The sequence below is a fragment of the Martes martes genome (assembly GCF_963455335.1).
Source record: "Martes martes genome assembly, chromosome: 3".
Taxonomy (NCBI): domain Eukaryota; kingdom Metazoa; phylum Chordata; class Mammalia; order Carnivora; family Mustelidae; genus Martes; species Martes martes.
Window position 1 is genome coordinate 76,793,418 of NC_137890.1, and position 27,344 is coordinate 76,820,761.

General features: G+C 39.7%; 1 protein-coding gene across 1 annotated transcript in view; it reads right to left on the reverse strand.

The window, feature by feature from the left end:
* ATP8A2 (ATPase phospholipid transporting 8A2) overlaps nucleotides 1–24,207 on the reverse strand; it is a 379,444-nt gene extending 355,237 nt beyond the window's left edge. The window contains exons 1-2 of the mRNA XM_080799366.1: nucleotides 24,075–24,207; nucleotides 16,123–16,187 (exon numbers count right to left, since the gene is read on the reverse strand). Of these exons, the coding sequence (XP_080655492.1) occupies nucleotides 16,123–16,158 (36 nt within the window). The 5' untranslated portion in view covers nucleotides 16,159–16,187; nucleotides 24,075–24,207. The remainder of the gene's footprint in view (nucleotides 1–16,122; nucleotides 16,188–24,074) is intronic.
* Between the last annotated feature and the right edge of the window lie 3,137 nt (nucleotides 24,208–27,344).

The window sequence follows — 27,344 nt, forward strand, 5'->3', positions numbered from 1 at the left end:
TTCCTCAGATACTTCCTCTGGCCTATTTTTTCTCTTCTTTCCTTCTAGAATTAATTAAGCACATGGCAAACTTTCTCCTTCTGTCCTTTATGCCTCAGCCTCTTCTGTATTTTCTCTCATTCCTCCTCTCTACACTGTATTCTAGACTGGAGCCAGGAAAGAAGGACCCACGGGCCTAATCCATCCCATGGCCTATTTCTAGTATGGTTTGTAATCTAAATTTTTTTTTTTTACATTTTAAAGACTTAAAAAAATGAAAATAAATAATATACAACAGAGATATACATGGCCCACAAAGCCTAAAATATTTACTATCTGGCCCTTTACAGGAAAAAACTGTTGACTTCTATTCTAGATCACTTCTTGCCTATCTTTTGCTTCATTAACTATTCTAGAGTTTAATTTAATACACTATTTAACCCTTAAATTTTTTTTTCATTTCCAGAAATTTGATGGTTACTATATTTCTCCAGGTATATTTAATTTTCCAGTTATCATATTTTTTATTTCCAGAAATTCTATTCAAACATTTCTCATATTTGCTATGGTATCTTGTATAGTTTACTGTTCCCTACAGATATCTTTAGGCTTATTGTCTTTTTTCTATATATTTTTTCATATTCTATAGCTGATTATTCTATTATCTTTAATAATTGTAGCTTGTTTCTAGGATTTTTGTGCTAATTGCGTGAGGTGTCTTTTCACCTGTGTTTTATTATTTCTAAGAGTGAACTCAAAATTTTTTGTACTTAAAGTATCCTCCTACAAAAAACATCTATCTTTGTAGCTGGGAGATGCATGGCCTGAGGGTCTCCAGACCATACAGGTGAGGAGAACCCAGCACCAAATCCACAGGAAGTCAGTTTATGTGTGGTTCACTCTTATCCTGGGGCTGTGGCCCTCCAAGGCCCCAAACACAAAGCAGCTTCATCATTCCAGCACTCCTCATGCCCCTCTGGGTTCCTGCAATCCCTTTCAGTTTTTCCTGAGACTCCCTTACTGTCTTCTCTTCAATGTTTTTTAAAATGTATTTTTTTAAAAATATTTTATTCAACAGTTGTACTTGTTTTCAGTATGAGAGCTAGTTAGGGTAACCTCACCTACCCTTACTGGAAAACAAACCGAGTTCAAGTCTTTAATTACATCGCTGCCATTTAGAGAATTGGGAGTTCTTTCCATTTCAATGCTAAGAGGCGGGTTAAGCAAGCTCCTTCTCATCATCCAAGAACCTAATAAAAATGCATGTTGGGTTCCATCCAGGAGAATGTTATTCCACATGTTCCTGCAAGGTCTTAAGGCACCTACTGACTACCACTAGGCATCACCTTTTTACCTAGGGAATCCTGCTGAAAAAGGAAATTTTAACTACTAACAAAACCTTAAATCCTACAACTTCTAAAGAAGGACATGATCTCCCTTTCTGAACAGACTTTATCATCATTAATGCAACACTTCATTGCTCTAGAGCTTAAAAACAAACCCATTTCCTAATGGGATTGTTTTCAAGTATCCTAAACAAGTATACTCACAAGGTAAACATAAAGCTAGCCAACATTTGCCAATTGCATGCCACCTCCCTGCCTGATACCCATTCCAGCACACTCCCTCCCTCAAGTGATAAATCTTTCCAGATAGCATCAAGGTGGTCTTGGAGCAGTAACAACATCTTGCATGAAGAATCATCTACTCCAGTGTATTTTCCCAACGTTGCCCCCCACATTCCTCAGCTCACTATTCAGAGGACAGCTCACATGATTTTGCTCACGCATGTAAAATTTTATGCTCCTAACCAACACTGGGCCAGTTACCAAAGTCACCCTCAACCGTGCCTGTTCTTTTTTAACAGTTGAAGTTACTGAAGCCCTAGAATGTAGAGCAGTGCCACTGATGCCCAGGTACTGAGGGACAAAATCAGAAATCTATGTGAAATTAAACATAGGGGCTTACACCATCAGTATATTGAGTATGTTGAGAAATAGCCTTTCAAAAACTGTAAATATCTATCCACGCTCAGATGTCTTTCAGCTCCTAAAGAGGTTTTTATAGGGTCAGCCCCTGGCCACAAATTCTAACACTGCTCTCATGAACTTAACATGCTTATTTGCTAAGGACTTGCACATAACTTACAAGCCAATAATCCATTTCTATATGATTTAAGTTGATAATATAAACATGGCAACTCATAAACTAGCTAATATAAACAATGTGTCATGAGGAGTTGGTAGATTAAATGGATAAAGAGCACTTGGCATATTAAATTCTAAACACACATATCACATCCCCAATTGCTATCTTGCAAAAATGTAAGAAGCCCTCTCCTCTCCTTCCCTCTATGGGTTGCTCCTCTGTTGTGTGTATTTTAAGTGTAGATATTGAGACTGATGAGGGCAAGCCCAGAAGGAAGAATAAAAAAGGAAGGGTGTTTCTTAAAACATTCTCCTCAGGACTGCTCTGATCTTTCCAATTCTGCAGAAATGAAAGGAAACCATGGAAAAACATAAGTAATTCAGCAAATTTCATAATGGAATTCTAACAAAAATAAATTCAAGAAATTCCTAAGAAAACCACATCAAACACAAAGTCAAGGTCACACCAAGTAAGAACTGAGTCTGCAAGGTCAGCATCTAAGTCCTCCTCTCTGTCCCTAAGTAATTTTTTTTGGTCAGATAAATCAGATTTTAGTTTTATTCTGCCAAACTTTTCAAGTCATTTCCCACACACAAAGCTATCCTGTCAATTCTCAAAGGAGAGAACTGAAATAACAAAAACTATAACTCACAGATTCAGTGGAACAGAAAATCCCCAAATTTAAATAGAGATATAAAATCTAGTATCTAACAAGCAGAAGACCTTCCAACTCTCCTAGACAATGATAAAGAAGCTATATACCGCCATGAAATAAAAACTTGCCATATAATTATAATCAAAAAAATTAACTTTAAGGAAATGAAACTTTTTACATTCAGCTTGGCGTGATAGCTTCTATCATTTCCACATAAGTGCAGTGGGCGGTTTAGTCCGCCTTGAATCTCTTTGTGGAGATTTATCAATTCAGTCTTGTCTTCTACTAAAACTGTAATTAAACTGAACAGTAAGCTATTTATATGTCTGCTGCGATTTCCTTCTCAAGATACACCAGACTTCAGTTTTATTCTGCAAAATCATTTTCAATTCCATATTTAATCTCTGTGTTATTGCTTCAATTACGTGTGCACCACCCTCCAGCTCAGACCCTGGCTGGATTCTCTGGCAGCAGCTGCCACGCATGTCAAAGGGCTGCTTATTATGTTCAATAGGAGCCACATGCGCCCGTCGGCCCCAGCGATTTGTACCCTGCGAGCTAACTCAATCTATCAGAGTTGGCTAACGTTTTGTTCAAGGAACAAAGGGTGATCCCTAGTATTCATGATTCAGAAACAAAATAAATGTTCCAGAAGTGAAGCGTCCTGGAAGTGGCACTTTTCTCTTGGGATCCCAAAACGGGTAACTATCTAGGGACTTGGAAAATCTGACAAGATAGGCCGTACCAGATATTACTGCTCTGAAAATCTAGATTTCATGAAGTCGTTGCTAAAGAGGAGAAAATAAGAACAAGCTGATGGTTGTCAGAGGGGAGCTCGCTGTTGGGGGGGGCGGGGAGTGGTAGGAGGGTTGGGTGAAACAGGACAGGTGATGGGGATTAAGCAGGGCACTTGTGAGGAGTACCAGGTGATGTATGGAAGTGTTGAATTACTAAACGGTTCACCCGAAACGAATATAACACTTTATGTGAACTAACTGGAATTTACATTTCAAGAAGAAGAATAGAAAACAAGGAAAGGACTCATGTTCATTTGGGACAAAAAGGGTTGCTCTAGAACAGTCTCACCCACATAAGAAGGAGCGGGGGGGAAGGCCATCAAAAAGTTAGTAGTGCCAATTGGGTTCAAGACCCCTAAGAAGAAAAGAACACTTCAAATACAGATATCAAGTCTTGAAACAGGTGCGAGGAGACTTCTGGTGAGTCAGGGTGAAGTAACCTGCTGCAGATTTGTCTCCCAAGTAGCCAACAAGCAGGAGGAGTGAGTCTCACTGAAAACTGACCCTGTCTTTGGTACAGAGACCAGAGAAAATACACGTCTTGTTCTTCCTTTTGCATGAAGGACTGAGCAGCTGTGTTGATGGGAATATGAAGCAATAAAAATTTGTACACACTCCTGCAGGAAGTGAAACTGATGGAACCATCCTGGTGGGAAGTGAGGTAATACCGTGTAGCTCAATTTCTGTTTCTAGGCACATACCTGATAGATTCGGACACATGTACCTAAGAGACAAGCACCTACAATGTTTCTAGCAGCACTTCTGATAATGCAAAAAATGCAAAACAATCCAAAATGTCTACCACCCAGTTTTAAATACCATACAACTAACTAGAACTAAGTTTGTGAACATAAATGTTAAGAACATGTGTGAAAAAAACAAACAGTCAAAGATACATATAATATTTTTTCATTTACGTAAATTTGAAATATCCAAAATAATTTTATATGTAGTTTATGGATACATACACAGGTATGGCAAAGATATAAAAAATTCCAGAGGGTGGTCTTCTCTCAGGCAATGGGATAAAGAGAAGTAACAGCCCTTCAATTATCTGTAATGTTTTGTTTTCTTTTAAAATCCACTTGGCAATCTGTCTTATCTCCTAATTACGATTCACCTGTTGATTTTCTTGCATCTTACATGTAGACAATCATATTATGATACCATTAATGAAAGTTATCTAGTTTAATCCTTATACCTTTTATCTTTTGTTTCTTTATCTTGCCACATTGAAGCTAGCACCTTCAGTATAATGTTTAAAAGCACTGCTGGCAGGGAACAGGTTTATCTTATCTTTTTTTTTATAATTTTTTATTATGTTAGTCACCATACAGTACATCATTTTTGATGTAGTGTTCCATGATTCATTGTTTGCATATAACACCCAGTGCTCCAAGCAATACACATGCCTTCCGTTATACACATAACCGGGCTCAATCATCCCCCCCACTCTCCTTCCCTCTGAAACCCTCAGTTTGATTCCCAGAGTCCATAGTCTCTCATGGTTCATCTCCCCCTCTGATTTTCTCCCCTTCATTTTTCCCTTCCTTCTCTTAATGCCCTTCATGCTACTCCTTATATTCCACAAATAAGTGAAATCATATGATAATTGTCTTTCTCTGTTTCACTTATTTCGCTCAGCATAATCTTCTCCAGTCCCTCCATGTTGATGCAAATGTTGGGTACTCATCCTTTCTGATGGCTGAGTAATATTCTGTCCTATATATGGACCACTTTTTCTTTATAGAGGGCATCTGGATAAAGTTGAAGGGCATCTTATCTCCTTCCACAGTTCGGCTATTGTTGACATTGCTGGAGTGAACACTGGGGTACATATGGCCCTTCTTTTCACTACATCTGTATCTTTGGGGTAAATACCCAGTAGTGCAATTGCCAGGTCATAGAGTAGCTCTATTTCTAACTTTTTGAGGAACCTCCACACTGTTTCCCAAAGTGGCTGTACCAACTTGCATTCCCACCAACAATGTAAGAGGGCTCCCCTTTCTCCACATCCTCTCCAACGTTTGTTGTTTCTTGTCAATTTTTGCCATTCTAATTGTTGTACAGTGGTATCTCAATGTAGTTTTGATTTGAATTTCCCTGATGGCTAATGATGTTGGACATTTTTTCATGTGTCTGTTAGCCATTAGTATGTCTTCTTTGGATAAGTGTCTGTTCTTGTCTTCTGCCCATTTTTGAATTATTTGTTCTTTGTGTGTTGAGTTTGAGAAGCTCTTTATAGATCTTGGATACCTGCCCTTTATCTGTAGTGTCATTTGCAAATATCTTCTCCCACTCTGTGGGTTGTCTCTTTGTTTTGTTGACTGTTTCCTTTGCTGTGCAGTAGCTTTTTATCTTGATGAAGTCCCAAAAGTTCATTTTCGCTTTTGTTTCCCTTGCCTTTGGAGACATGTTTTGAACGGTATTCAAATTGGCAAAGAAGAAGTCAAACCCTCTCTCTTTGTAGATGACATGATATTTTATGTGGAAAACCCAAAAGGCTCCACCCCAAATTAGAACTCATACAGCAATTCAGTAACATGGCAGGATAAAAAAAAAATCAATGCACAGAAATCAGTGGTTTTCCTATAAGATAACAATGTAACCATAGAAAAAGAAATTAGGGAATTGATTCCATTTACAATAGCACCCAAAACCTTAAGATACCTTAGAATAAACCTAACCAAAGAGGTAAACAATCTATACTCTAGAAACTACAGAATACTTGCGAAGGAAATTGAAGACACAAAAAGATGGAAAAACATTCCATGCTCATGGATCAGAAGAATAAACAATGTTAAAATGTCTATGCTGCCCAGAGCAAGCTGTATTTTCAAAGCCATCCCAATCAAAATACCAATGGCATTTTTCAAAGTGCTGGAACAAACAATCCTAAAATTTGTATTGAAACAGAAAAGACCCCAAATCACCAAGGAAATGTTGAAAACTGAAAACAAAGCTGGGGGCATCATGTTGCCCGATTTCAAGCTATCTTACAAAGCTGTGATCACCAATACAGCATGGTACTGGCACAAAAACAGACACATAGATCAATGGAACAGAACAGAGAGCCCAGATATGGACCCCCAACTCTATGGTCAACTAATCTTTGACAAAGCAGAATGTCCAATGGAAAAAAAGATAGTCTCTTCAATAATGGTGCTGGGAAAATTAGACAGCTATAAAACTCAACCATTCTCTTACACAATACACAAAGATAAACTCTAAATGGATTAAAGACCTCAACGTGAGGCAGGAAACTATCAAAATCCTAGAGGAGGACATAGGCAGTAACCTCTTTGACATGGACCACAGCAACTTCTTATCTTTATTTTAAAAGGAATATTCTATCACTTCACTGTGAAGTAGGATGTCTAACATAGGTTTTGGTAAATGCACCTTATCAAGTTAAGAAAGCCTGCTCTTATTCCAGGATGAGAAGTTTGTTGCTGTTGTTGCTTACTGATAAATGCTCATTAAAAGGATTGTTTTTGGCATCTAATTAGATGATTGCATGTTTTTTTTCTTTTATCTATTAATGAGATGAAGTATACTATCCAATTTTTTTTATAAAGAAAATACATGTTTACATTCCTGGAATTAAACCTAACTAGATCATAATGTATAGGGGTTTTTTGCTTTGTTTTGTTTTGTTTACATTCCTGCATTTGGCTTGCTATGCTTTTATTAAAGAATTTTACCCCTAGTTAGAGGAGTCATTTCTCTAATTAATATGTCAGAACTTAGGTTATTGGCTTAGGACTGATCAGGAAGACATGTCACCTGGTAACTGATTATGCTGAAGTTAAAAATCAATTCATTTTAACGAACTTTTATTGAACACATACTACATGTACAATGCTATGTGGCAAGTTGGGGAGGCAAATAAAAATGAATCAGATAAAAATTCCTATCTTTATTTTTTTTTTTTGAAAGATTTTATTTATTTATTTGACAGACAGAGATCACAAGTAGGCAGAGAGGCAGGCAGAGAGAGGAGGAAGCAGGCTTCCTGCGGAGCAGAGAGCCCGATGCGGGGCTCGATCCCAGGACCCTGGGATCATGACCTGAGCTGAAAGCAGAGGCTTTAACCCCCTGAGCCATCCAGGTGCCCCCAAAAAATTCCTATCTTTAAAGAGAAAAAAAAATGATTTTTACTCAGTTCACAGCTAAGACTGGCCCATAATTTTTCTTTACCATTTTGCCCCTACTGGTTTTGAGTCAAAGGTTACATTAGCATCAAACTACATTGAAAACTATCGACTTATTTTCTGGAAGATTTTTGTATAAAATTGCAACTGCTTGTTCTTTTAAGGCTTGATAAAACTAGACTATCAACATCACAAGAGTGTCTAATGTTCTCTTTGTAGGGAAGACTCTAAGTAGCGATACCACTTCTTTAATAGTTGTGGAGTGATTCAGGTCTTCTACTTCCTCAAGTCTGATTCTAATAGCTTTGCATTTTCCCTGCTGTCATTTATAACTATGTCTATAATAATAAAAATCAAGCCTATTAAAAGCACTCAAATATTTGCTGGTTTAATATAAATTTGGAAATTAAACATGCATTTCTCTATTTTCTGAGCATTCTCTTTCATGTAAGTTTTAATTTTATAACAATCAAGAGGAAAACCCCCTATTTTTAAGAGCAGCACTTCTAAATCTGTGTTCCTTGTCATAAGAGTTACTCACCAAAAAAGAAATTCAGTGGTCAAATAAGTTTGGTTAACAAAGAATTCTATATCTAATTCTTTAAGATTTACAGTGCAATAAATTTTTTTTTATTTTTTTTAAGAATGTGGCTTTTTTTTTTAAGATTTTATTTATTTATTTGACAGAGATCACAAGTTGGCAGAGAGGCAGACAGAGAGAGAGAGAGGAGGAAGCGGGCTCCCCGCTGAGCGGAGAGCCCGATGTGGGGCTCGATCCCAGGACCCTGGGATCATGACCTGAGCTGAAGACAGAGGCTTTAACCCACTGAGCCACCCAGGCGCCCCTACAGTGCAATAAATTTATTAAAGATTGCATAAACTTATAGTAGAGAAACCTTTTATTTTTAACTCCGTATCTCCCCAAAATAGCCCTAGATCCCATTTCTCCCATAATGCTTAACATTTCAAAACATGTTTTAGAAAATGCAACACCAGCCAACTATAGATGGAACACATATGTTGCATTGTGAATAAAAGAACCAAAAACACAAATATCATATATATATATAAAAATATAATATTTACAAAGAGATATACAAATACATAGGTACACAAACATGTAGATATAAATAGATCTACAAATATATATAAACACATAGAGATATAGGTATATACCTATACAGAAAAATATGTTAATATTAATGTGTGTATATATATATATATGTGTGTGTGTGTGTGTACACAAATATAAAATATATGCTTCTACTTGCCTCAGAAAAGAAGTTCTTAGATTATTAACCAAATTTTTAATTGTTAACTCTTTGAGTAGTTGGATTCCAATCAACTTTATTTTTTTGTCATTTATGTCTATTTTTTTCTGCACTGAATGCATTGATTCTAGAAAGGGAGTAAGTGAGGTTTAAAACTATTAGATTTCCATAAAATCTAAATTATCCTCGGAACAAAGGGTGATGGTTACAACCCCACTAACCAAGTGAACTTCAGCAAAGGTGTATCTTAGGCACATCTTGGAAGTCATTCCAAACAAAAAATGCTCAGGTCTACCTAAGTTACCTCCTAACAGTGCTTAGAAACCCAACACAGAATTCTGATACAGAATCAACTTTATTGATAAAGGAATTTGACTGACCTAAGCCTCCAATGTAATTTTCCCTGTATGATACCCCAGCTGCATTGTCACAGCAAAGAAGGTTGTTATCTCAGGCTAAGAACTGCTGCCATTAAGCATTTGTCATCATATACCTCTATGATACAACATGCAATTACCAATTATCTTCACATAAGCAGTCGGCAATGGTAAGAGTCATCAAGCTCCTTGACAGGTTATGCCTTCCTGTTCTCTACGCTGTTGATGCTTTCAAGGATACCCTTAGCATTAGAGGTGGACAAAGCCTCCTAGTTCACCCCCTCCCCCACGCCGGCCAAGGCTGGATTCCACAGACATGGATGATCATAAATAAACCCATTCGATGCGAATGATTTTTGACATAGCTACAGTCGAACAAAAAAGTATTACCAGCTCTATTCTGTGAAAGAGTAGGTTTAAAGTTCCAACTGACTCTATTAAGACCATTTGTGACAAATATCCACTACTTTCACTTAAACACAAAGAATTAAAAGAATATTCTTATTGACAGTTCATTTTTAAAAATCACAGTTTATGATACATTAATTGAAGAATAAATTACCCATTAACTTGCTTATCAGAATAAGGAAAGAGGTCACACACTAACCCATCAAGTCTCCTAGTTTAAAATGATACTCTGACTACTCCCAAGAATCTCTCTCCATCTAGAGCTGTTCCCTGAATCCAAGACTTGTACGTTCAATTGCCTGGCAATATCTCATCACCACTCCAACCCTAACAGACCCCAAAAAGACATCCGATTCCGCCAACCATACTTGCTCCTCCTACAGTCTTCATCTCAGAAATGGCAACTCAATCTTTCTCGTTGCTCAGATCTAAACCCTTGCAGTCCTATCCTTATATCCCGCATCAATATATTAGCAAATCCTGTCAGTTTTACTGTGAAAATACTCTACACCCAGAATCTCACCATCTCCCATCACCAACCTGGCCAACACTCAGATCCAACATTTCCCATCGCCTCCTACCCAGCTTAGCAAAACAACCTGCTAACTGGGTAATCTGCTTCTGCTCTCATCTCCCTTTAGGTGTTCATCCACCCCAGCAGCCAGATACTGTAAAAGAGTAAAGCACATCATATCACTCTGCTGCTCAGACTCCACCAATGAGGCCCCATTTCACTCAGAATAAAAGCCAAGTCATAACAACAACCTACACAACTCCAAGTGAAGTTCTTGCTATTTCTCTGACTCCCTCAGCCATTCCACTGCAGCCGCTGGAGGCTCAGCAGAGTAGGAAGGCATAAGCCTTGGGACTTGGCACTTGGTGAACCACCTTCCTGGGACACTAGTCTCCCAGATACAGAATGATGATGAGACGCCAGCACAACAGGTGTACACTAAGACGATCCCAGGCAAAGGGAGATGTGCAGTCCCCTGTCCAGACAGCACCCTGGCTCCCACCCTCTGTGCCCAAATACCATCCTATCAGAGAGAATTTCTCCAAACAACCTATACAACACAGTAACCTCTGTTCTTTCTGCTTTTCATGTCCCCTTCATCCTGCTTTATAATCCCTGATAACACTTAGCAGTCTTTCTGCCCTTTAAATGTTAAGTGCCTTCAAAGGATTAAAATAATAATTAATTGAACATGCCTAAATTGAACATGGAAAAATCTTGCTCAAGCAACATTTCTAGTCTACCATAAAAAGATGTCAAAGAAGAAATGTAGTTATAAGGTGATCTTATGAGTAGGTAAGTATTATCAGGATGGCAGGGAAAAAAGGGGGAGAGGATTTTGTTTTTTGATTTTTTTTTTTTTTTTTTTACTACCTGAACACCAGCCTTAAAAGAGTCTCACTACCTCTATGAATTGGTAGGAAGTTTAAAAGCAAAAACTCACACTAAGGGTCAGCTACTCACAGAGAAGCACTCAACACACTGAGCTTTTGTTACTGGAAAGGCTGTCTCATCCACGGCTTAAGAGATGCAACCCACACTTTCTGCATCACAAGCATTTCTAAACATATCTTCCTCACATGTTTTCTCCATACCAAAAAAAACCCATCACCATATCAGACATTAAAACATCACCTTCGTCTTCTTTTTTATTTATTATTAAATATAGTTGACATACAATGCTGTATTAGCTTCAGGTGTACAGCACCGACTCCCAATTCTCTGCATTGCTCACAGCTTACCGTGCTAAGTGTAGTCACCATCTGTCGCCAAACAACATTATTACAATGTTAACTATATCCCCTACGTTATTTCTCTGACTTTTCATCTCGGTGACTTATTTACAGATGGCCAACAGACACATGAAAATGTGCTCAACATCACTCATCATCAGAGAAATGCAAATCAAAATCACAATGAGGTATCATCTCATACCTGTCAGAATAGTTAGTATTGAAAAGAGATGTTCGTAAGGATGTAAAGAGAAACTTGTGCACCACTGGTGGGGATGAAATTGGTACAATCACTGTAGAAAACAGCATGAAGGTTCCTCAAAAAAGTAAAACCAAAACACCACATGATCCAGTAATTCCACAACTAGGTATTTACCCAGAAAACAAAACACTAAATCAGGGATACATGCATCCCTACATTTACTGTAGCATTATTAACAAGGGCCAAGATATGGCAGCAGCCAGGTGTCTGTCCATCAACAGATAAATGGAAATGTGGTACATACACACACACACACCCAAAATATTACTCAGCCAATTAAAAAGAATACAATCCCCCCTTCATCTGGAAGCAACAAATGACAGTACAGTTGTGGGTATGAATATGGGTATGCGCTTCCATATTGTAAAAGTCCTTTAGGTAACTTACTAGGGAGCCACCTGTCACTAGAGAAAAGACCAAATTAGAAATTGGGCTTTTGTAAAAGGAAAGTAGAAAATAGTAAATGACTTACTAGGAGAATTCACTGTGAGTCAAAGACTTTTCTAAGCCCAAGCATCAGCATCTGAACGTGGCCAGGCATTCCAGAAACTAGTTCCTTAACCACTATGTTCTCATTCATCACCATTAAGGCTGACAACTGTTCAGTGCTTTGCCATGAGAACAACAGAAACAAACTTCTGAGTGGTACACAAAATGTTTATGGCGACTCTACATGTCATTACAAAGTAAAGAATCTATTGTATGTTAAAATCAACCACATCAGTGAGATCCTATAACATCCTGTGTACTCCTGATTCCCACTTCTTGCCTATGAATTTGGCAGTACTAGATACCATTTGCTGATGGATTCTATCTATTTCCAACCTCTTCTACGTTCTTCTCTATATATGGCAAGGCCAGCAAAGCTAAAACAGCATTTCCCAGACTCCCTTATTAACAGGATTCAGGGTCGATTCTTTCAACAAGACACATTTGTGTAAGATTTGGAAGACAGAAAGAAGAGAGCGATTCCTCTTCATCGGGGGAAGTATTCCAAATTCTACCACCTCGTCCCAGCTTCATAGGTGTAGGAAACTGGAAGCTGGAAGCTGAGCAGTGACTTCCTCAAGTCTCCTGGGATAGCAACAACAGTGTCCTGACCTTGACAGTAAATATGGATGCATAAACATAAACACATATGCATAAGCATTGACGTAAACACAGGATGCATGAAATGGAAACCCACCTAGGACATGCAGACGTCTGCTCCTTGAGCTTTTCCAGTAATTTTGCGATCATCTAATTTACTGTTTTAACTTTCTTTATATTTGAACTCGGTTTCTGTGCCAGTAACTTAGTCAACAACTCTCAGCCTCAAGGCTACCCTGCTACGTGTAGTTTGGAATCCTGGAACAGGAACTCTACAAACCACACTCAGATTTGCCAAAGGGCTCCACGCAAGGCTCCGCCAGTAGGTGGTGCAAGAGGAGAGGACAGAGACTGCCAATCCGGCCAGAGCTTGCTCCTTCCTGCCTGTCTCCTGTGGGTTTCCTGTCTGCTTGCAATTCCCTTGAGAGTTGCCTCTCCACCCTGGCAAACACAGCTCCTTCCAACAGCAGAAGATGAAGCCAAGTTTCAGATTTCGCCAACACTTGGAAAACTATCTTCATTGTCTTCTACCCCAAAGACAGAGACACTAGACCGGCCAGGCATCTCCCCCTCTTCAGAGATCCGAGGATCAGCTCTGAGAGTCCCCTCTCTGAAGTTTAGAAGTATTAATAATTCCAATCTTTTCCTCTGTGTTCCCTCAGGCCTAGGAGGGGTTGCTGCTTCCTTCAGTTTCCACAAGGTATCTTAGGACAGGCAAACAATTCCAGAAAGGACAAGATAGTAAATACTCTAGGATTTAGGTGCCAAGTCTCTAATGTGGTCTCTAACTCATTGACTCTACCACTGCAGTATGAAAGCAGCCATGGGCAACGTGGAAATGAAGGGGAATGGTGGCGCTCAAGAAAACTTCATTTGCAGAAAGTGCCGACTCTGACTTTTCCTAAGTGTTGTTACTTGTCCTAGAATTCTCTTTTTATACTTTTTGTTATCTAACAACTCCACACTTAATTCACAATTTTATTAAAATCACCCTATTCAACTGATATGTGGGGTATTTATCTTCTGATCAGATCTGGCTGTCACAATTTTCTGCACTGAATCCTGACTATTCCTGTATTAGGTATCAGAAGCAGCTCTAAGAAACAGTCCAAAGATGGGAATCTGGGATTAATTATTTCACTTGCTTGGGTTTCAAGGCAGCGATGATGATCTTATTACCAGTGGGCGGGTGGGGGGCGGGGGCGGGGGGGAATGCTAGTTGTCCATGACAAGCAGTACCAAAACATTATTTAAATTATCATCTATAATATTCTTTCTTTGATTTTCCAGCCATCCTCTTGCTTCTTCCCTGGAACCGAGAGGTCATATCAACACTCTACTCTTTTTTCTCCTGAACCAGTTGTTTCCCTAGAGTTCTCAAAATCAGGGACAACTGGCCAAGCTCTAGAAGCAGGAAAGAAAAATCCAAGTGGTGCAGACCTGTAAACTCGAAATTAGTATTTCTCAAAGATGACCTTACAAAGGCAGAAGTACATCAACCAAATTCAGCTTCTAGGCATCATAAAGTAACAGACACCAGACTTGTAAACAACTAAAAAATTGGAAACAAAAATATGAAACACTGGACAATAGGCAATTCAGAACTAGGATCCTTTTAAGAAGTGGAGTGAATGGGATGAGCTTCCACTTACAAGGAAAAGCATGAAGTAAGGGAAGCTAGACCCAATGCTTTTAATTCTGGGGCCATGTCCTTTCTTTCTCTCTTGCCTGCTTCAACCTCAGAGCTCTGCAACCTGAAAAGCTCAACTGGGGAGCTCCACAGGGATCTACTAGAGTCCTAATTTATTTCCCTAGAACTCTGCTTTTATTCCACACCTACCAAATGAAATATTTTGAGAATAGGAATGCCTTCAACCCAACTAAAGAATGAGGAGAAAGAAGGTGAAAGGGGTGGGGGAGGGGAAAGAGGAGAAATGACTCTAGTCAGAAATATGGAACATCCCTTGGAGTATGGATCAAAAAAAGTCCATAGAAATTGCATCTCCGTTCAGCAGATACTGAGTACATGAAAATCATTGCACTAAAAGAGGATGTTCAACACTGGTTAGGAAGAAGAATTCTTAAAATGTTGCCAAGGAAAGCCAGGTACACTCTGTGAAACTTGTTTGGCTTCACAAAATCACGCCATGGTCTTAGGTCAACCAAAAGTCCCAGCTTGTACTTATGGCTTTAGACTGCTGTGCAGAGTCAAAGCCCATCTCCCGATTCCAGAGAACACCTGGCATAAAGGGAAAATATAGTCTCACTTCTGAGGTATCACCACATAAGAGGCTTAGTTTAAGGCTGTGGACGCCTTGGGTCTAGAAGATCATCAGCAAACCAGGGAGCCTCTGGCACAGACATTCTGGGTATGCTCATGGGCTGTGAGTGCATCCAAAGGGGATGCTCCCAAGCCCTGGAGCAGCATCTTGCAATGGTGCCATGGAGGCACAGATTCACTCCTGACTCCTGCCTTGGGAGTCCTGAAGAGGTGGAGTATGTGCAGGCCTTCTCAAGAGGACTCAGGGCCTTCCTGATCTGCAAGTACAAATGTCTCTGTACCATATCTCATCCCTTTTACTAACGCTGGCATCTGCTCCTACAAGGAGCTTTAAGTATACTGCGTGAAGGGTAGCCTTGGGCTCTGAGCAGTAACAAGTCCTTGTTACAAGTCCTGATGAATAGAATCTCATTGCTCAGCTGACAGCTTCCCATTAAACTACTTCCCAGGTCACTGGTTAACCTCACATCAGTTCCCAACCCTGGTCTCCTCAGAGGCTTTAGGCCACTGAATGCATGGGCACAGGTCTATAAAATGATCAGAGAGCCATGCTGTTCAATCCTCCATGAGCCTATTCCTGTATAAATTCAAACAACTGACACTTGAATATTAACTTTATGTTAAAGTTTGTGTTAGAAAGAAAAATCTTCCTAGTCTCCTTATTAATCTACTCTGGAGTGAACCATCACCACTTAGCAAATCAAAATGGTCCCATTAACATTTTAAATGCACAATTCTAGATAAACAAAGGAAAGTATCATGAAGCACTGTTCCAAATTTACTACTTTGGTGTTTAAAGATAGGAATTTATGACATCTGTTCATAAATAAGAAAATACACAGGACAGTTTTAGCATTGGTTTTCAGTTAAAAAAACCCTCATTATCGGTTATAGTAAAAATAAATAAAGAGTTTAATACCATAATAACAAATACAACTTTTGAAAAACTACTTACATCCAAAGAATCTTCCTTCAACAGGATAAGGGCCATATTCTGTGATACCAACCGGCAGGAATATCCTAGAGCGGAGGAAAGTGCAACACAAGTGAGTTTACCATCCCCTCCATGAACTCATTGCTTTCCAGTAGCTATTTAAATTCAGTTTCCCTTCTTATGCCTTCTGTATTATCTTTTTAAGCCTATTGGGAAAGACAAAGGAATTGGACAAGCGTGCAGGGGCAGGAAAAGTAGGTTCTAATTTAAGCAGATTTTGATTCTTGCAGACAGCCTGAATAGACTGGTTGGGAAGGTCTTCAAACCTAATGGCTAAATATAGGTGAATTTTCCATGGGTTTTTCTTCATGCTTATAGAACATCAGGAAAAGCCTTGGATTAGCTTTAAAAAATAGCTAACACTTTGGGACAACACATGGAATCTGATGGTGTTTCCAAATCGGTGTAAATGAGCCTACTCTACTAGCAAAATCCCTCATTTCTTTGTTTAAAAAGTGGGTAATTCTCACAACAGATTTCAAAGGAGTACTGTCATATGTCAAGGGAATCACTTTTCCTATCCAAGTTCAAAGCAATCCCCATTTCAAGAATTAAACCTGAATTTAAAATTTAAAAAAAAAAAGGTTTGTTTAGAACAAAAGTATGTCTTCCAAAACCGACTCTTATCAATAATTTCCATCTCATTTTAAAATAGTTATTGCTACAGGCTAAGCAAGATACTCCTCTACCCTTCTTCCCAGAAGGTGAACATGTTTTCTCTGAACCACTTTCCTACTCAGGCTTTGGAGTCCACACCAAAACATCTGGAGACACTCAGTGACACCATAGACTAGGAGGAGAGCCCACCCTCCGCTCCCCTCAAACCCACACACTCTGAGGAAGATCAGCTCCAGCAAATCCTAAGACCCTAAGGTCTGTCAGGACTCTACTCTTTCCTATCAAAGAAAGGAAAGGCTCCTTTCAAGCTACCTTCCACCATCTCAGTGCCCCCTGAGAGAGCTGGCACTTTTCACCAATCTCCAATCTCAATTTATCTTATTGAGAAAAGGTAAGAAAAGAATCCTTCCACCTAGAAAATTGTTTCTTTTTCCTCAGCATCTGAAGATAAAGGATTAATGATCACAGAAATATGAAACAAATCACCAGCTGGAGAATTACAACCTTCAAGCAAGTACCTGGGTAAGTCTCAAGGAAGGGGCTTAACCAATGCTGTCCCTAAAGCAAGAAGGAGGTTGGATTCTCCTCCACAGAAGAGCTAAAATATCCATTAGAGATGCTATATTTAGTGGACAAGGAGACAGGCATTTAACTAATGGGCAAGTCTCAGAACTGCTGCATTTATGTGACAATTCTACTCAACAGGGCTTCCCAACCCCCACTCCACCCGTCCTCCTCCAACCCCATGCTAAGGAAACCCTATTAAAAGGCACGAAATGAACTTCAAAACACACAAAAGTTAAGACTAAGAAAAACCTTGTTTTCTTGTTGTTGTTGTTTAGGAAGGAGACAATAAATATTTGTTTATTTTGGAATGTACAAATTATATCCTTCACTAACAATTATCATTTCAGAACATTTTGTAGATCACCTCAGAACACAAGTCTTGAAGCACAAACTTGTGGCTTTTAATCCAAATATTTTTAAAAGCAATACCATAAAGATACAGTCCAGTCCGTTAACAATAGTTACCTCAAGGGAATGAGATTTTTTGCTTGCTAAAACAACTATGTATTATTTTAGAAACTAGAACAAACTGAATAATTTAAAATCATAATACCACATGGACAAATACCTGTTTAACCTTTAAGACCAAAAAACAAACAAACAAACAAAAAGAAGGAAACACGAAACAATTTCCTATAAGTTTTCAAACTTGTTCAAGTTCATATTTTAACAATAGTGGTGAGTAAAACTGGGACTTTCCCAGAATGCCATTCAAAGTTCTGCTGATTAGACTGACAAAATTAAAGTATTTGTTTCCCATTAAAATTTTACAAGTGTATTCTTCTTTCCTTTAAATTCTTAGATCAGGTCCAGAAGAGAGGTCTACACTTTATTTTCATTTACAAAAGGGGATGTTGCAAGTGTAATTATTTCCCACTATGGGAGGCTTGCTCTTTCTTTATATCCCCAGAGACCTCCAGCAACTTCATGCAACATAGACTGTTACAAATTTAGTATAACTAATGCAAAAGGATTTGCTGGTAGTTTTTTATTTGAACAACAGCTGCAGAACCTAGCTATAATTTTTAAGCCCTAGCTTGCTGCTTTATTTTATATTTTTCAGTTTAAGCAAAATGCTTCTTGACAACTGAAGCTACACAAAGATATTATGGAAAAACTCTTAGTATTTTTTTTAGCCGTTGCAGGGAGAGGGCAAGAAATAAAACCACTGACACTTTCATGAATTTCAATATACAAAACTAAAGGTTTCTGGAAATAGGTTTTGTTGTTTGTTTGTTTTTTTTAATTTGGAAAATGAAGTGAGATTCTGCTTAGAGAATTATCACACAGAACACCTGCACTGTACAGAACATGGAAGTTTAACACAGTTAATTGTGACTTAGCGAATGTGGCAAATTAAATTATGTCACCTCCAGTTTGGTGTGGTTGATTTCTAATGTTTGTGGATAAAATGAGATCAACTCTTGGAGAAGAGCCAGGTATGAAATGTCAATCCACGCTTGTAAATTAAGGTCTAGTTCTTTAATCTTGCAATCTAACAAAATGACCATAAAATCACTGAGGAGAGAACCTCTGGGATTTCACTTTTTATTACACCTGAAATTAACAGCACACTACAAAAACATTCAGTCTTTCTACTACCTGAGTATAATCAACATTCAAAGAAATCAAAATATTACAGACTCTATGGTACTTCGAGCATGATTTTAAGAAAATAATTATCCATGCTAGAAATTATCACCAAACCAAATCTCTCAGACCTTGCCATCATTCTACTTCTCTTTTGAGATAAGCTCACATTGTCAAAGATACCCAAATCCAGATTTCTTGGGAGACATCTCTGGAAGGGTTAGGGACAGTTTATCCTTACTAACCATGTATCTTAGGATCAGATTAATAAAGCTACCCATCACTAGGATTCGGCATGGTTCCAAACCCTTAGTAAGTGTGTTGGTCCTAAATATTTTGAGAGAGAGTCTGATCAATATTTGCGTATGAATATATGAAACATACTGCCAAACATCAAGAATGGATAATGAAAGACAGTATTCTTAATCTATTCCAGATGGGGTCAAAGAGGCTCAGTACAAAGTCCTTCATCATCCAGAGAACCAGGAAGCTAAGGACATGTCCACAGAACCACACACCTGTGCACCTTTCCCTCCAGATCCTTATCAGGAAGGCTCTGTCACATGTAAGAGCACATGGCCTCAGCCTTGCCTCACGAACCCATCACCTCCCACCGAACTAGGCTGCTCAGACTTTTTTTTAAACTCAATTAGCCAACATACAGTACATCATCAGTTTCAGAGGTAGAGTTCAGTAATTTATCAGCTGCCTGTAACACTGCTCATCACATCACGTGCCCTCCTTATGCCTACCTTTTTTTTTTTAAACAAATTCTCAAAGGTCCCACTTCTAAACCTATGTCATCCAAGAAGCTTCCCTGGTCTTTTTTGACTCAGATATTTTTCCTTCAAGTAAATGAATATGAACTGTCACAGGCTCATGCCCAGATTTTTGGCACCTTCACAGTCTCTGTGACCTACGCTGAGTTGTATGGTATTTTTATGCCTCAGTTCTATCTTTAAAAAAGGGAGGGTGGCTATCTCCCTCAGATAGAGTCAGATAGAAAAAAACTGACAGAGAGGACTTAATTCTAGCTAACATTAATTCAGTATCTATTACGAACACCAGTCATACTTACTATCTATCCTGCACAATTAGTACTTTCTCATCTATGTCACCCTCTGCTTTGTCTCAGAATTAACTCAGGCCCCAATTAGGGAAGGAATGTGAATTCCCTGAGCCTCAAGTAGCCAGCTGCAGGTAATCAAGAAATAATGTGTCTGACTTGTTTTGTTTAAAACAACACTCAAGTTGAGACCACCGCCAAACAATGTCCCAGCTTCACTGAAAATAGAATCTGGTCTTTCTTTCAACACGCAAGACAAACTATAGGCACCAATAGGAGCAGGCACCATATTTACTCACTTTTAAAAATTAAACTTCTAAAACTGTAAGAAGCAGGTTTACAAGTATTAAATGATGAGTCACAACAACTTAGAAATGGTTCAAGGAAAACTCTTCCCCACTTAATGGCTTTAAAATGGCTTTTGTTCTCACTCATCCTACATTCATTAGAAAAAAAATTATAGATTCTGTAGACTTCATATCTGTTGTCTACCTATTTAATAGATGTCTTACCCAGTGGTAATAAGGAAATGACATGACTCACAAAGACTACATCTGAAATTTCACTTTAGACTAGCGGATGCCAAATCTTTAAGTTAAGAAAGAAAATTGCCAACTCCTTGAAACACAGCTAGTTAGCATAAATTCAAGCCCAGCACACTAGGATTCTGGCATCATGCCAGTTCCCAACTACCTAAAACCCACATGCAAGAACATAGTCTGTATGGCAACCATTGGCTCCTAAGAGACACAAATACCCCAAAACTTAATTTGACTTAATGTTTTCAAGGTATGAACTAAAAGTTACATTTTACAAATGCTTCCTTTTTAAAGATTTTATTTATTTGTCAGAGAGAGAGAGAGAGAGACAGAGCATGAGAGAGACAACACAAACAATGGGAACAGCAGGCAGAGGGAGAAGCAGGCTCTCTGCTGAGCAGGGAGCCCCATGAGGGACTCGATCCCAAAACCCTGAAATCATGACCTGAGCCAAAGGCAAACACTTAACTTACTGAGCCACCCAGGTATCCCTTACAAGCACTTCTTAAACTATGATAGATAAACCCAATGCCGAGGAGAGCCAACAACCCCACATACCAACTGTCAGCTCCAAAGGTGAACTCTTACCATAAGTACCACTAGAACCATATGATTAATGGTAAGAGTCAACAGTTGTAAGAGTCAACAGTTATAAGACATCCCAATTTCAGGGACATTGACACAGGACAACAACGTGCATCCTGGAATGGCTAGAACACAGGACCACTGTCCCCTACTCTTCAAATTTCAGACAACAGTTTTATGAAAACTATGTGAATCTGTCTAAAGAGAGCCTTGCACCAGAAATGAAGAGCCCTATAAGCCAGCTTGGTCATGAAAAAGAACCTAACCTTCATAAACACTGAATTTCCCCCTTGAGCGATAAGACCATTCGTATGTACAGACTGAAGACAGAATTCAGAAGGCACTCCTAGCAGACCGCTGCACTCAGCAGACATTCCATTCATTTGCTCTCTTGTCCTTCCTCCACAGAGACATAGAACTGCTAGACACCTGATCTTCTTCCCACATATCTTCTGGGTGCCCAAAAAATGCACACAGAATGCACTACACCATGGACAGACTATGCCACAGTATGGAAGATGGATCAGTAATGGCTCAGATTACCGGGGGGATGTGGAACCCGGGACAAGTAAACAGGCATACAATCCATACTGAATTGGGGCACGACCTCATGCTGCTTATAGATGTCACCTGTGGTCTGGCATGGACAAGTCTGATACAGTGTCCCGACATCGACTCTTTGCTGAGCCTTCTGCATCATTTACAGGCTCGAGAGATAGCCTAAATTGGAAAATGGCATTTAAGCCCGCGACACAGCTCAGGATTACCAATAAATTCTGAAGGCAAAGTGAGAAAGTAATTCAGACAGAGCTCTTTCAAAGAATATCAGTTCCCTGGCTGCTGGCTGCATACTTAATAACACCAAAGATATGTTTGAATACTGATACACTAGGAAAAGAAATGGGAGTAGAAAAAAGCCTTCAGAAGACAAGACATCAGCAAAGTCATCAGCGTATATATAAGCAGGAAGCAATATCTCACTGTGGTCTTACAGAGTAGTTGCTAAGAAAGATCAATTTTAAAATATCTAATGGCAACAAATGCTTCTGGTACCAAAACTACACATGTTCCTATATTCTCTTTGAAAAAAAAAAGCACAACATAATATAGCCATCATTTTTACAAACTCTTCGGGCAGGCATCAATTATACTGTAAGGCTCAGAGAAGCCTCACGGCATTCAAGTCAAGCTTTCCTTTATGAATTATAACCCATTTGTGTTTTCTGGGTTGATTTTCAAGCCCTCATTTGTGTTTATTCCAAACTCCTCCAGACCCTGACATGCTCAGGTATGACAAAGGAACAAGCAGGAAGAGGGATGTGTGTGCTGCCCAAGGGCAGGGTGACCTGGTGGAGCGGCCATGAGAAGGACAGCGGCCCTTTTCCAGCTAGCGCAATGCTAGCAAAGTCACACTCGCTTTGTACAGCAAACACCAGAAAGCACTTAAGGAAGTCGTCTGGGGCTAGGAGCATAAAAAGATCAATAGTCCAGCAGGAATCCTCAAGCTCTGTTTTCCAGATCTTATCATTATCATGCAATCTTAACTCGAGGGGTTAATCGCTTCTTTGATATTGCTCTAAGTGAGCAGAAAGCATTCCCTAACCTGTCAGCATTTCAGAACAGTCAACTTTCCGTGCTCTATATGAATCACAGGAGTCACATATCAGTAGCAGGTGTTTTAGCCCAAATTTACATGAGAAATCATACCTGAAGGAACAACATACATAGAAAGAGACCTTGAGGGACAGTGTACCAAAAGCAGCTGTTTACCCTCATTTTACAAAATATTGCTGACATCACTAAAGGGCTGTACACTCTGGGTTTTTATTTCCCAGCAGTAGTGAGGGATCCACACAGAAACACTGTTCACTTTTGTCCAGAAACATGCATTTGAAAGACAACACAAATCCATAGACAAAGTCTGTACCTGAGCTTCCAAGACTGTTCATGAGTCACATGTCATTCAACTGTGACTTTGATTGCACTCGTGTGGGAGCCCAGATTGCAAGTGACTAGCTACAACCTTGCTAAAAAATGATTAAATGACTCTTACCTATTAAACCAAAAACAACATTCACTGCAGAGAGGAGGTATCAGTCTACTACAGAGGTTATCTGAGAGACCAGGCCTGCTTCAAAAGAGAAGGTTTAAGGAAAGGGGCACCTCTGGATTCAACTGATAATATTCCAAGGAGACTGCTCCCAATAGGGCAAGCGTCATTTAAATTTGGAGGTTCCAGTGTGTTCTTTCTGCAGGGAGTTGTGACACGGTCTACTTCTGTAAATACGTTATAAGTCATGCGGTCCTTACACACTCATTTGGTCACATATGCACTGGGGCTTCTTATGCTGTAATGGGGCTAGTAGCACAAGGTAACTTGAAAGCAATTTCAATAACCAAAATCAGATCTTCTAAAATTAGTCATTTCAACTCCTTTCAAACTCAAAATGTGCCTCTTTAACATTCATGTAAGTTATCTGGACTTAAATTCCCTTTCCCCAATTTTCATTTCCATGATGTTTAGCAAGCAACGAGGTTACCAACTCAGACAGGGAAGGGAAAAGAAGAGACACACTCTTAGAAGATCCAGTAGTTGGTAAAATCATTCAATTGGCTATAATTACTTAAAATTGTAATGCATATTAAACTTGGTGAAAAGATGATCTTAGTCTCAGAATACAATTTTGTGAGGAAAACAGTAAGAAAAAGTTGTCGAGTCTTGAATTCTGTATCTTATGTAAGTGTGTTTAATACAATTCAGGGAGATAGAGTTTTAATGTTCATCCCAGGCAGGTAACGCTCACAAAAGCATCCTCATTTGACTTAGGTAAACTTTTCTTGGCCTTAAAACATCATCTGTTAATGGATTTGAGGAAGCCTCAGGCACTTCTACCAGACACTTTAAGAACAATACAAAACCAACATCGGGAAATTTTAAAATTAATTACCTATATTAATTGCAGTTTCTTGTTTATCTCCTGTCAACACCCAGATTTTAATTTCTGCCTTCAGTAGAGTTGCTATGGTTTCTGGAACGCCTGCCTGAAGGCGATCTTCTATGGCTGTGGCTCCAAGTAACAGTAAATTCTAGATTGAAAAAGAACTTCGATTACAGACTGGTACATACTTAAGAGCAACATCAAGGACAAAACTGACCCCAAAAGGCAGCCAAAATGGTCCAACAGTTCTCTTATTTCCTCTACACTAAACCTTTGTTTGCAGGTAATTAATGATCTCTTGATGTACGGCATTCAGAAACTATCTGCAATATTACAACCACCTGAAACACATAGGCAACCCAGAATTCATCATTTATTTCTTGGACCATGGGCATGTTAGAATAGAAGTCACCTAGCAGTAAAGCATACGGGCAAGTTATCCTGAAGATATTCACAGGAGGTGAGCCTTCCCCTCTCACCCATCATGAGGAACTATCAAATGTTGCCCCTATTAAACTTCTTCCAGGCCCACAGAGCCCAGCTCACAGTGAGGATGGGTGTGGATGCATGGGGAAGTGGAGGCCCCTCAGCCGCCTGTACCTTGCCTGCTGGCCCGGCAGATTCCAGAGCCCCTGCACATAGCACCTACCTCCCCCGAGGCTCCCCGAGGACCCCCCCATGATAGGGCGCCACAGCTTGATTATCCAACTGTGGGAAAACAGAACTACCACTGCTTGGTGCCACACAGGCCCATCATCTATGCAATCGTTCTCTGATTCTAAAAGTAATTTTGTTTATTTCTAGTAAAGCAGAGCAAATAAACACTTGAATTCCGTTTTACTCTAAATTCCATTAAAATGACAAACAAGTAAATATAAAACCCAAACAACAATGGAATATTAATAAAAGCCAAGAGTAATTTAAACACACACACACACACACACACACACACACACACACAAAGAATGAGAAAAGCTAATGATTTTATTTCTAGAAAACAAAAAAAGAATGGGCCAATGGTTGCAGACATGAACCAGAAAAAAGGTGAAATCCAGCTGCCAGATTTGAGGGAATTCAATACCTAGAAAGCTACATAATGCTTTGGGATAAACTGCAAAGGCCTGGCACAGCAACAAAAGTCAGAGTAGGCAATACGGAGTAGCAATGGCAAAGGTAGCTACTATTAGAATAAGTGCGAAAATGCTTAGAATGAACAAAGTCCAACCAGCCTACACATTCTGAATGCTCCTGTAACTCAGTAAGGTGAGCAATCTCATTAAGTCTAATCTTAGGTAAACCCTGAGAGTCATTGACACTGTCTTTGACCTGATACTTCTTAAGATACCATTAACACTTTAGCTAAAGGTGGTTCCACCTTCCAGGAAGCCCATAAAAACTAAGTGTTTCTTAAAGCAAAGAAAGACCTTGTTAAAAGCTAACGGTTAAGATTCGTACAGGAAGAGGGAACATGGCTATAGAGCGAAACGGTTCCTGTCCAAAGACTCTGTTCTCTACTCGGTGGAGCCCCTCATTGGGCATGCAACAGCTGCCTCACAGATGCTTACCTTCTCTATGATCTCGTAGCACTCTTCCAACCGCTGAGCTCGGTCTTTCAGTATTGTGCTGGCTTCCTGATAGACTTTCAGCCACTCCTCATACTCATGCTCAGAGAGGTCAGCGTAAGCCACACACAGAGTCCTCAAGCCTGCAAAACAGCCCCAGTGTACCCAGAGACCCAAGCAAGCAGGATACCCTCCCTCCCAGGTGACATCAAGTGGTCCATTTTCAACCAGCATGCTCAAAAAAAATTAAAGAAACTGTCTGCTTTTTAGGTCACTCTAATTCAAAGTTCACGCATCTAAAAAGGGCACTGGAGAGCAACTCCAGCACGTTTTGCTGTAAACCACCGTGTGTATAAATCTGAGAGTACGTGGAAGTCACAGAGTGAACTCCCCACAGAGAGAAGCACAGGAGCTGGGCATGGCCCCCATGTGCATGTGCAGGGGACAGGCATCAGCAAGTAGTGGGGGCACTGGGTACATTTCAAGATGGGCAATAAAAGCCCAGTGGGCCATCATGTGGATGACCCGGGCTTTCCAGCAGGCGCACATGTGCACGCGCGTGCACACACACACACACGCATGGCCCTAGGGACACAGAAAGGTGAAAAAGTGGCAGTCGGCACTCCAGCCAGGCTCCAGCTTTCATCACGTCCCCTTCCTGGAAACCCTGACATCAATGTTATTTGAGGTCTTTCAGAGAACTCCTTTCTTAGTCTCTGTGGGCTCCATGAATTATTGTTTCCTAAAGTCATGGTAAGCCAGTGTCATAGGGATAACAAGAGAAGGGCAGGGGAAATAACCTCATGAGTTTCCTGAGAAGGGGAACAATAACTGCAAAATGACGGTGCGGGTCGTGAGCTGGCCTGCCTGTTCCGTCCATACTCCTGGTGAAGAGTCGGCTGAGTGTGGACTCTGGCACACATCCTGTCACTGTCATAGGCACAGAACACGGTGGGAGGAGCGTTGGGGGTGGCACTAGGAAAGTATATCCTATGAGGAAGCCAAGGGCTGCACAAAACACACATGCCCATTCAGAACACAACTGCTCCCCCAAAGCATCAGCCACAAACACATGAAAATAAAACTTCGATGGTTAAAAACAACATTTCCAAATTTCACTTACCTTCCGTGGCAAAATATTCCAGATGGCACAGTGTTTCCTCCATGTATTTTGAATCTTTTGAGAGTCTCTCAAAAATGACATTATCCTTTAAAATAGAGAAACACTGTGACTGGCTATCCCTTAAGTAAACCTTCCAGTCTGCATTCTAAACCTAGCTCTGTTTTAATGGTGCTTATCCAGTGTGTATGAGAATACCTGAGTGGGCAAGCAGAAATACAATGTTGGCCAGAGTCAGTCATGAGCTTTGGAAAATGAATCAGGTATGAATGTGTCCAAACACTTTTTGGGGAGAACCAGAAGTGTCAAGAGAATTATCAGGGTGTCTACATTTACCCAAATTTTCAAAATACATGCCCGCATTTATAACACCTTTATGCAGAAGTGGAAAGGGTAACAGGCACATCCTAAATTGCTCAAATACACTCTTGCCTCCTGACCCTGCAGGAGTCCCTGGCCAGGGGGTACATAGCCCATTTGGCACTGAACCCGGTTCAGCTAAGACACACCGGAGAACACAGCTCAGAAAAGCTCTCTGTGATGACAAACCACAACAACTAAGAAAAGCTGCTAGTGAACACGCGCACACACACACAC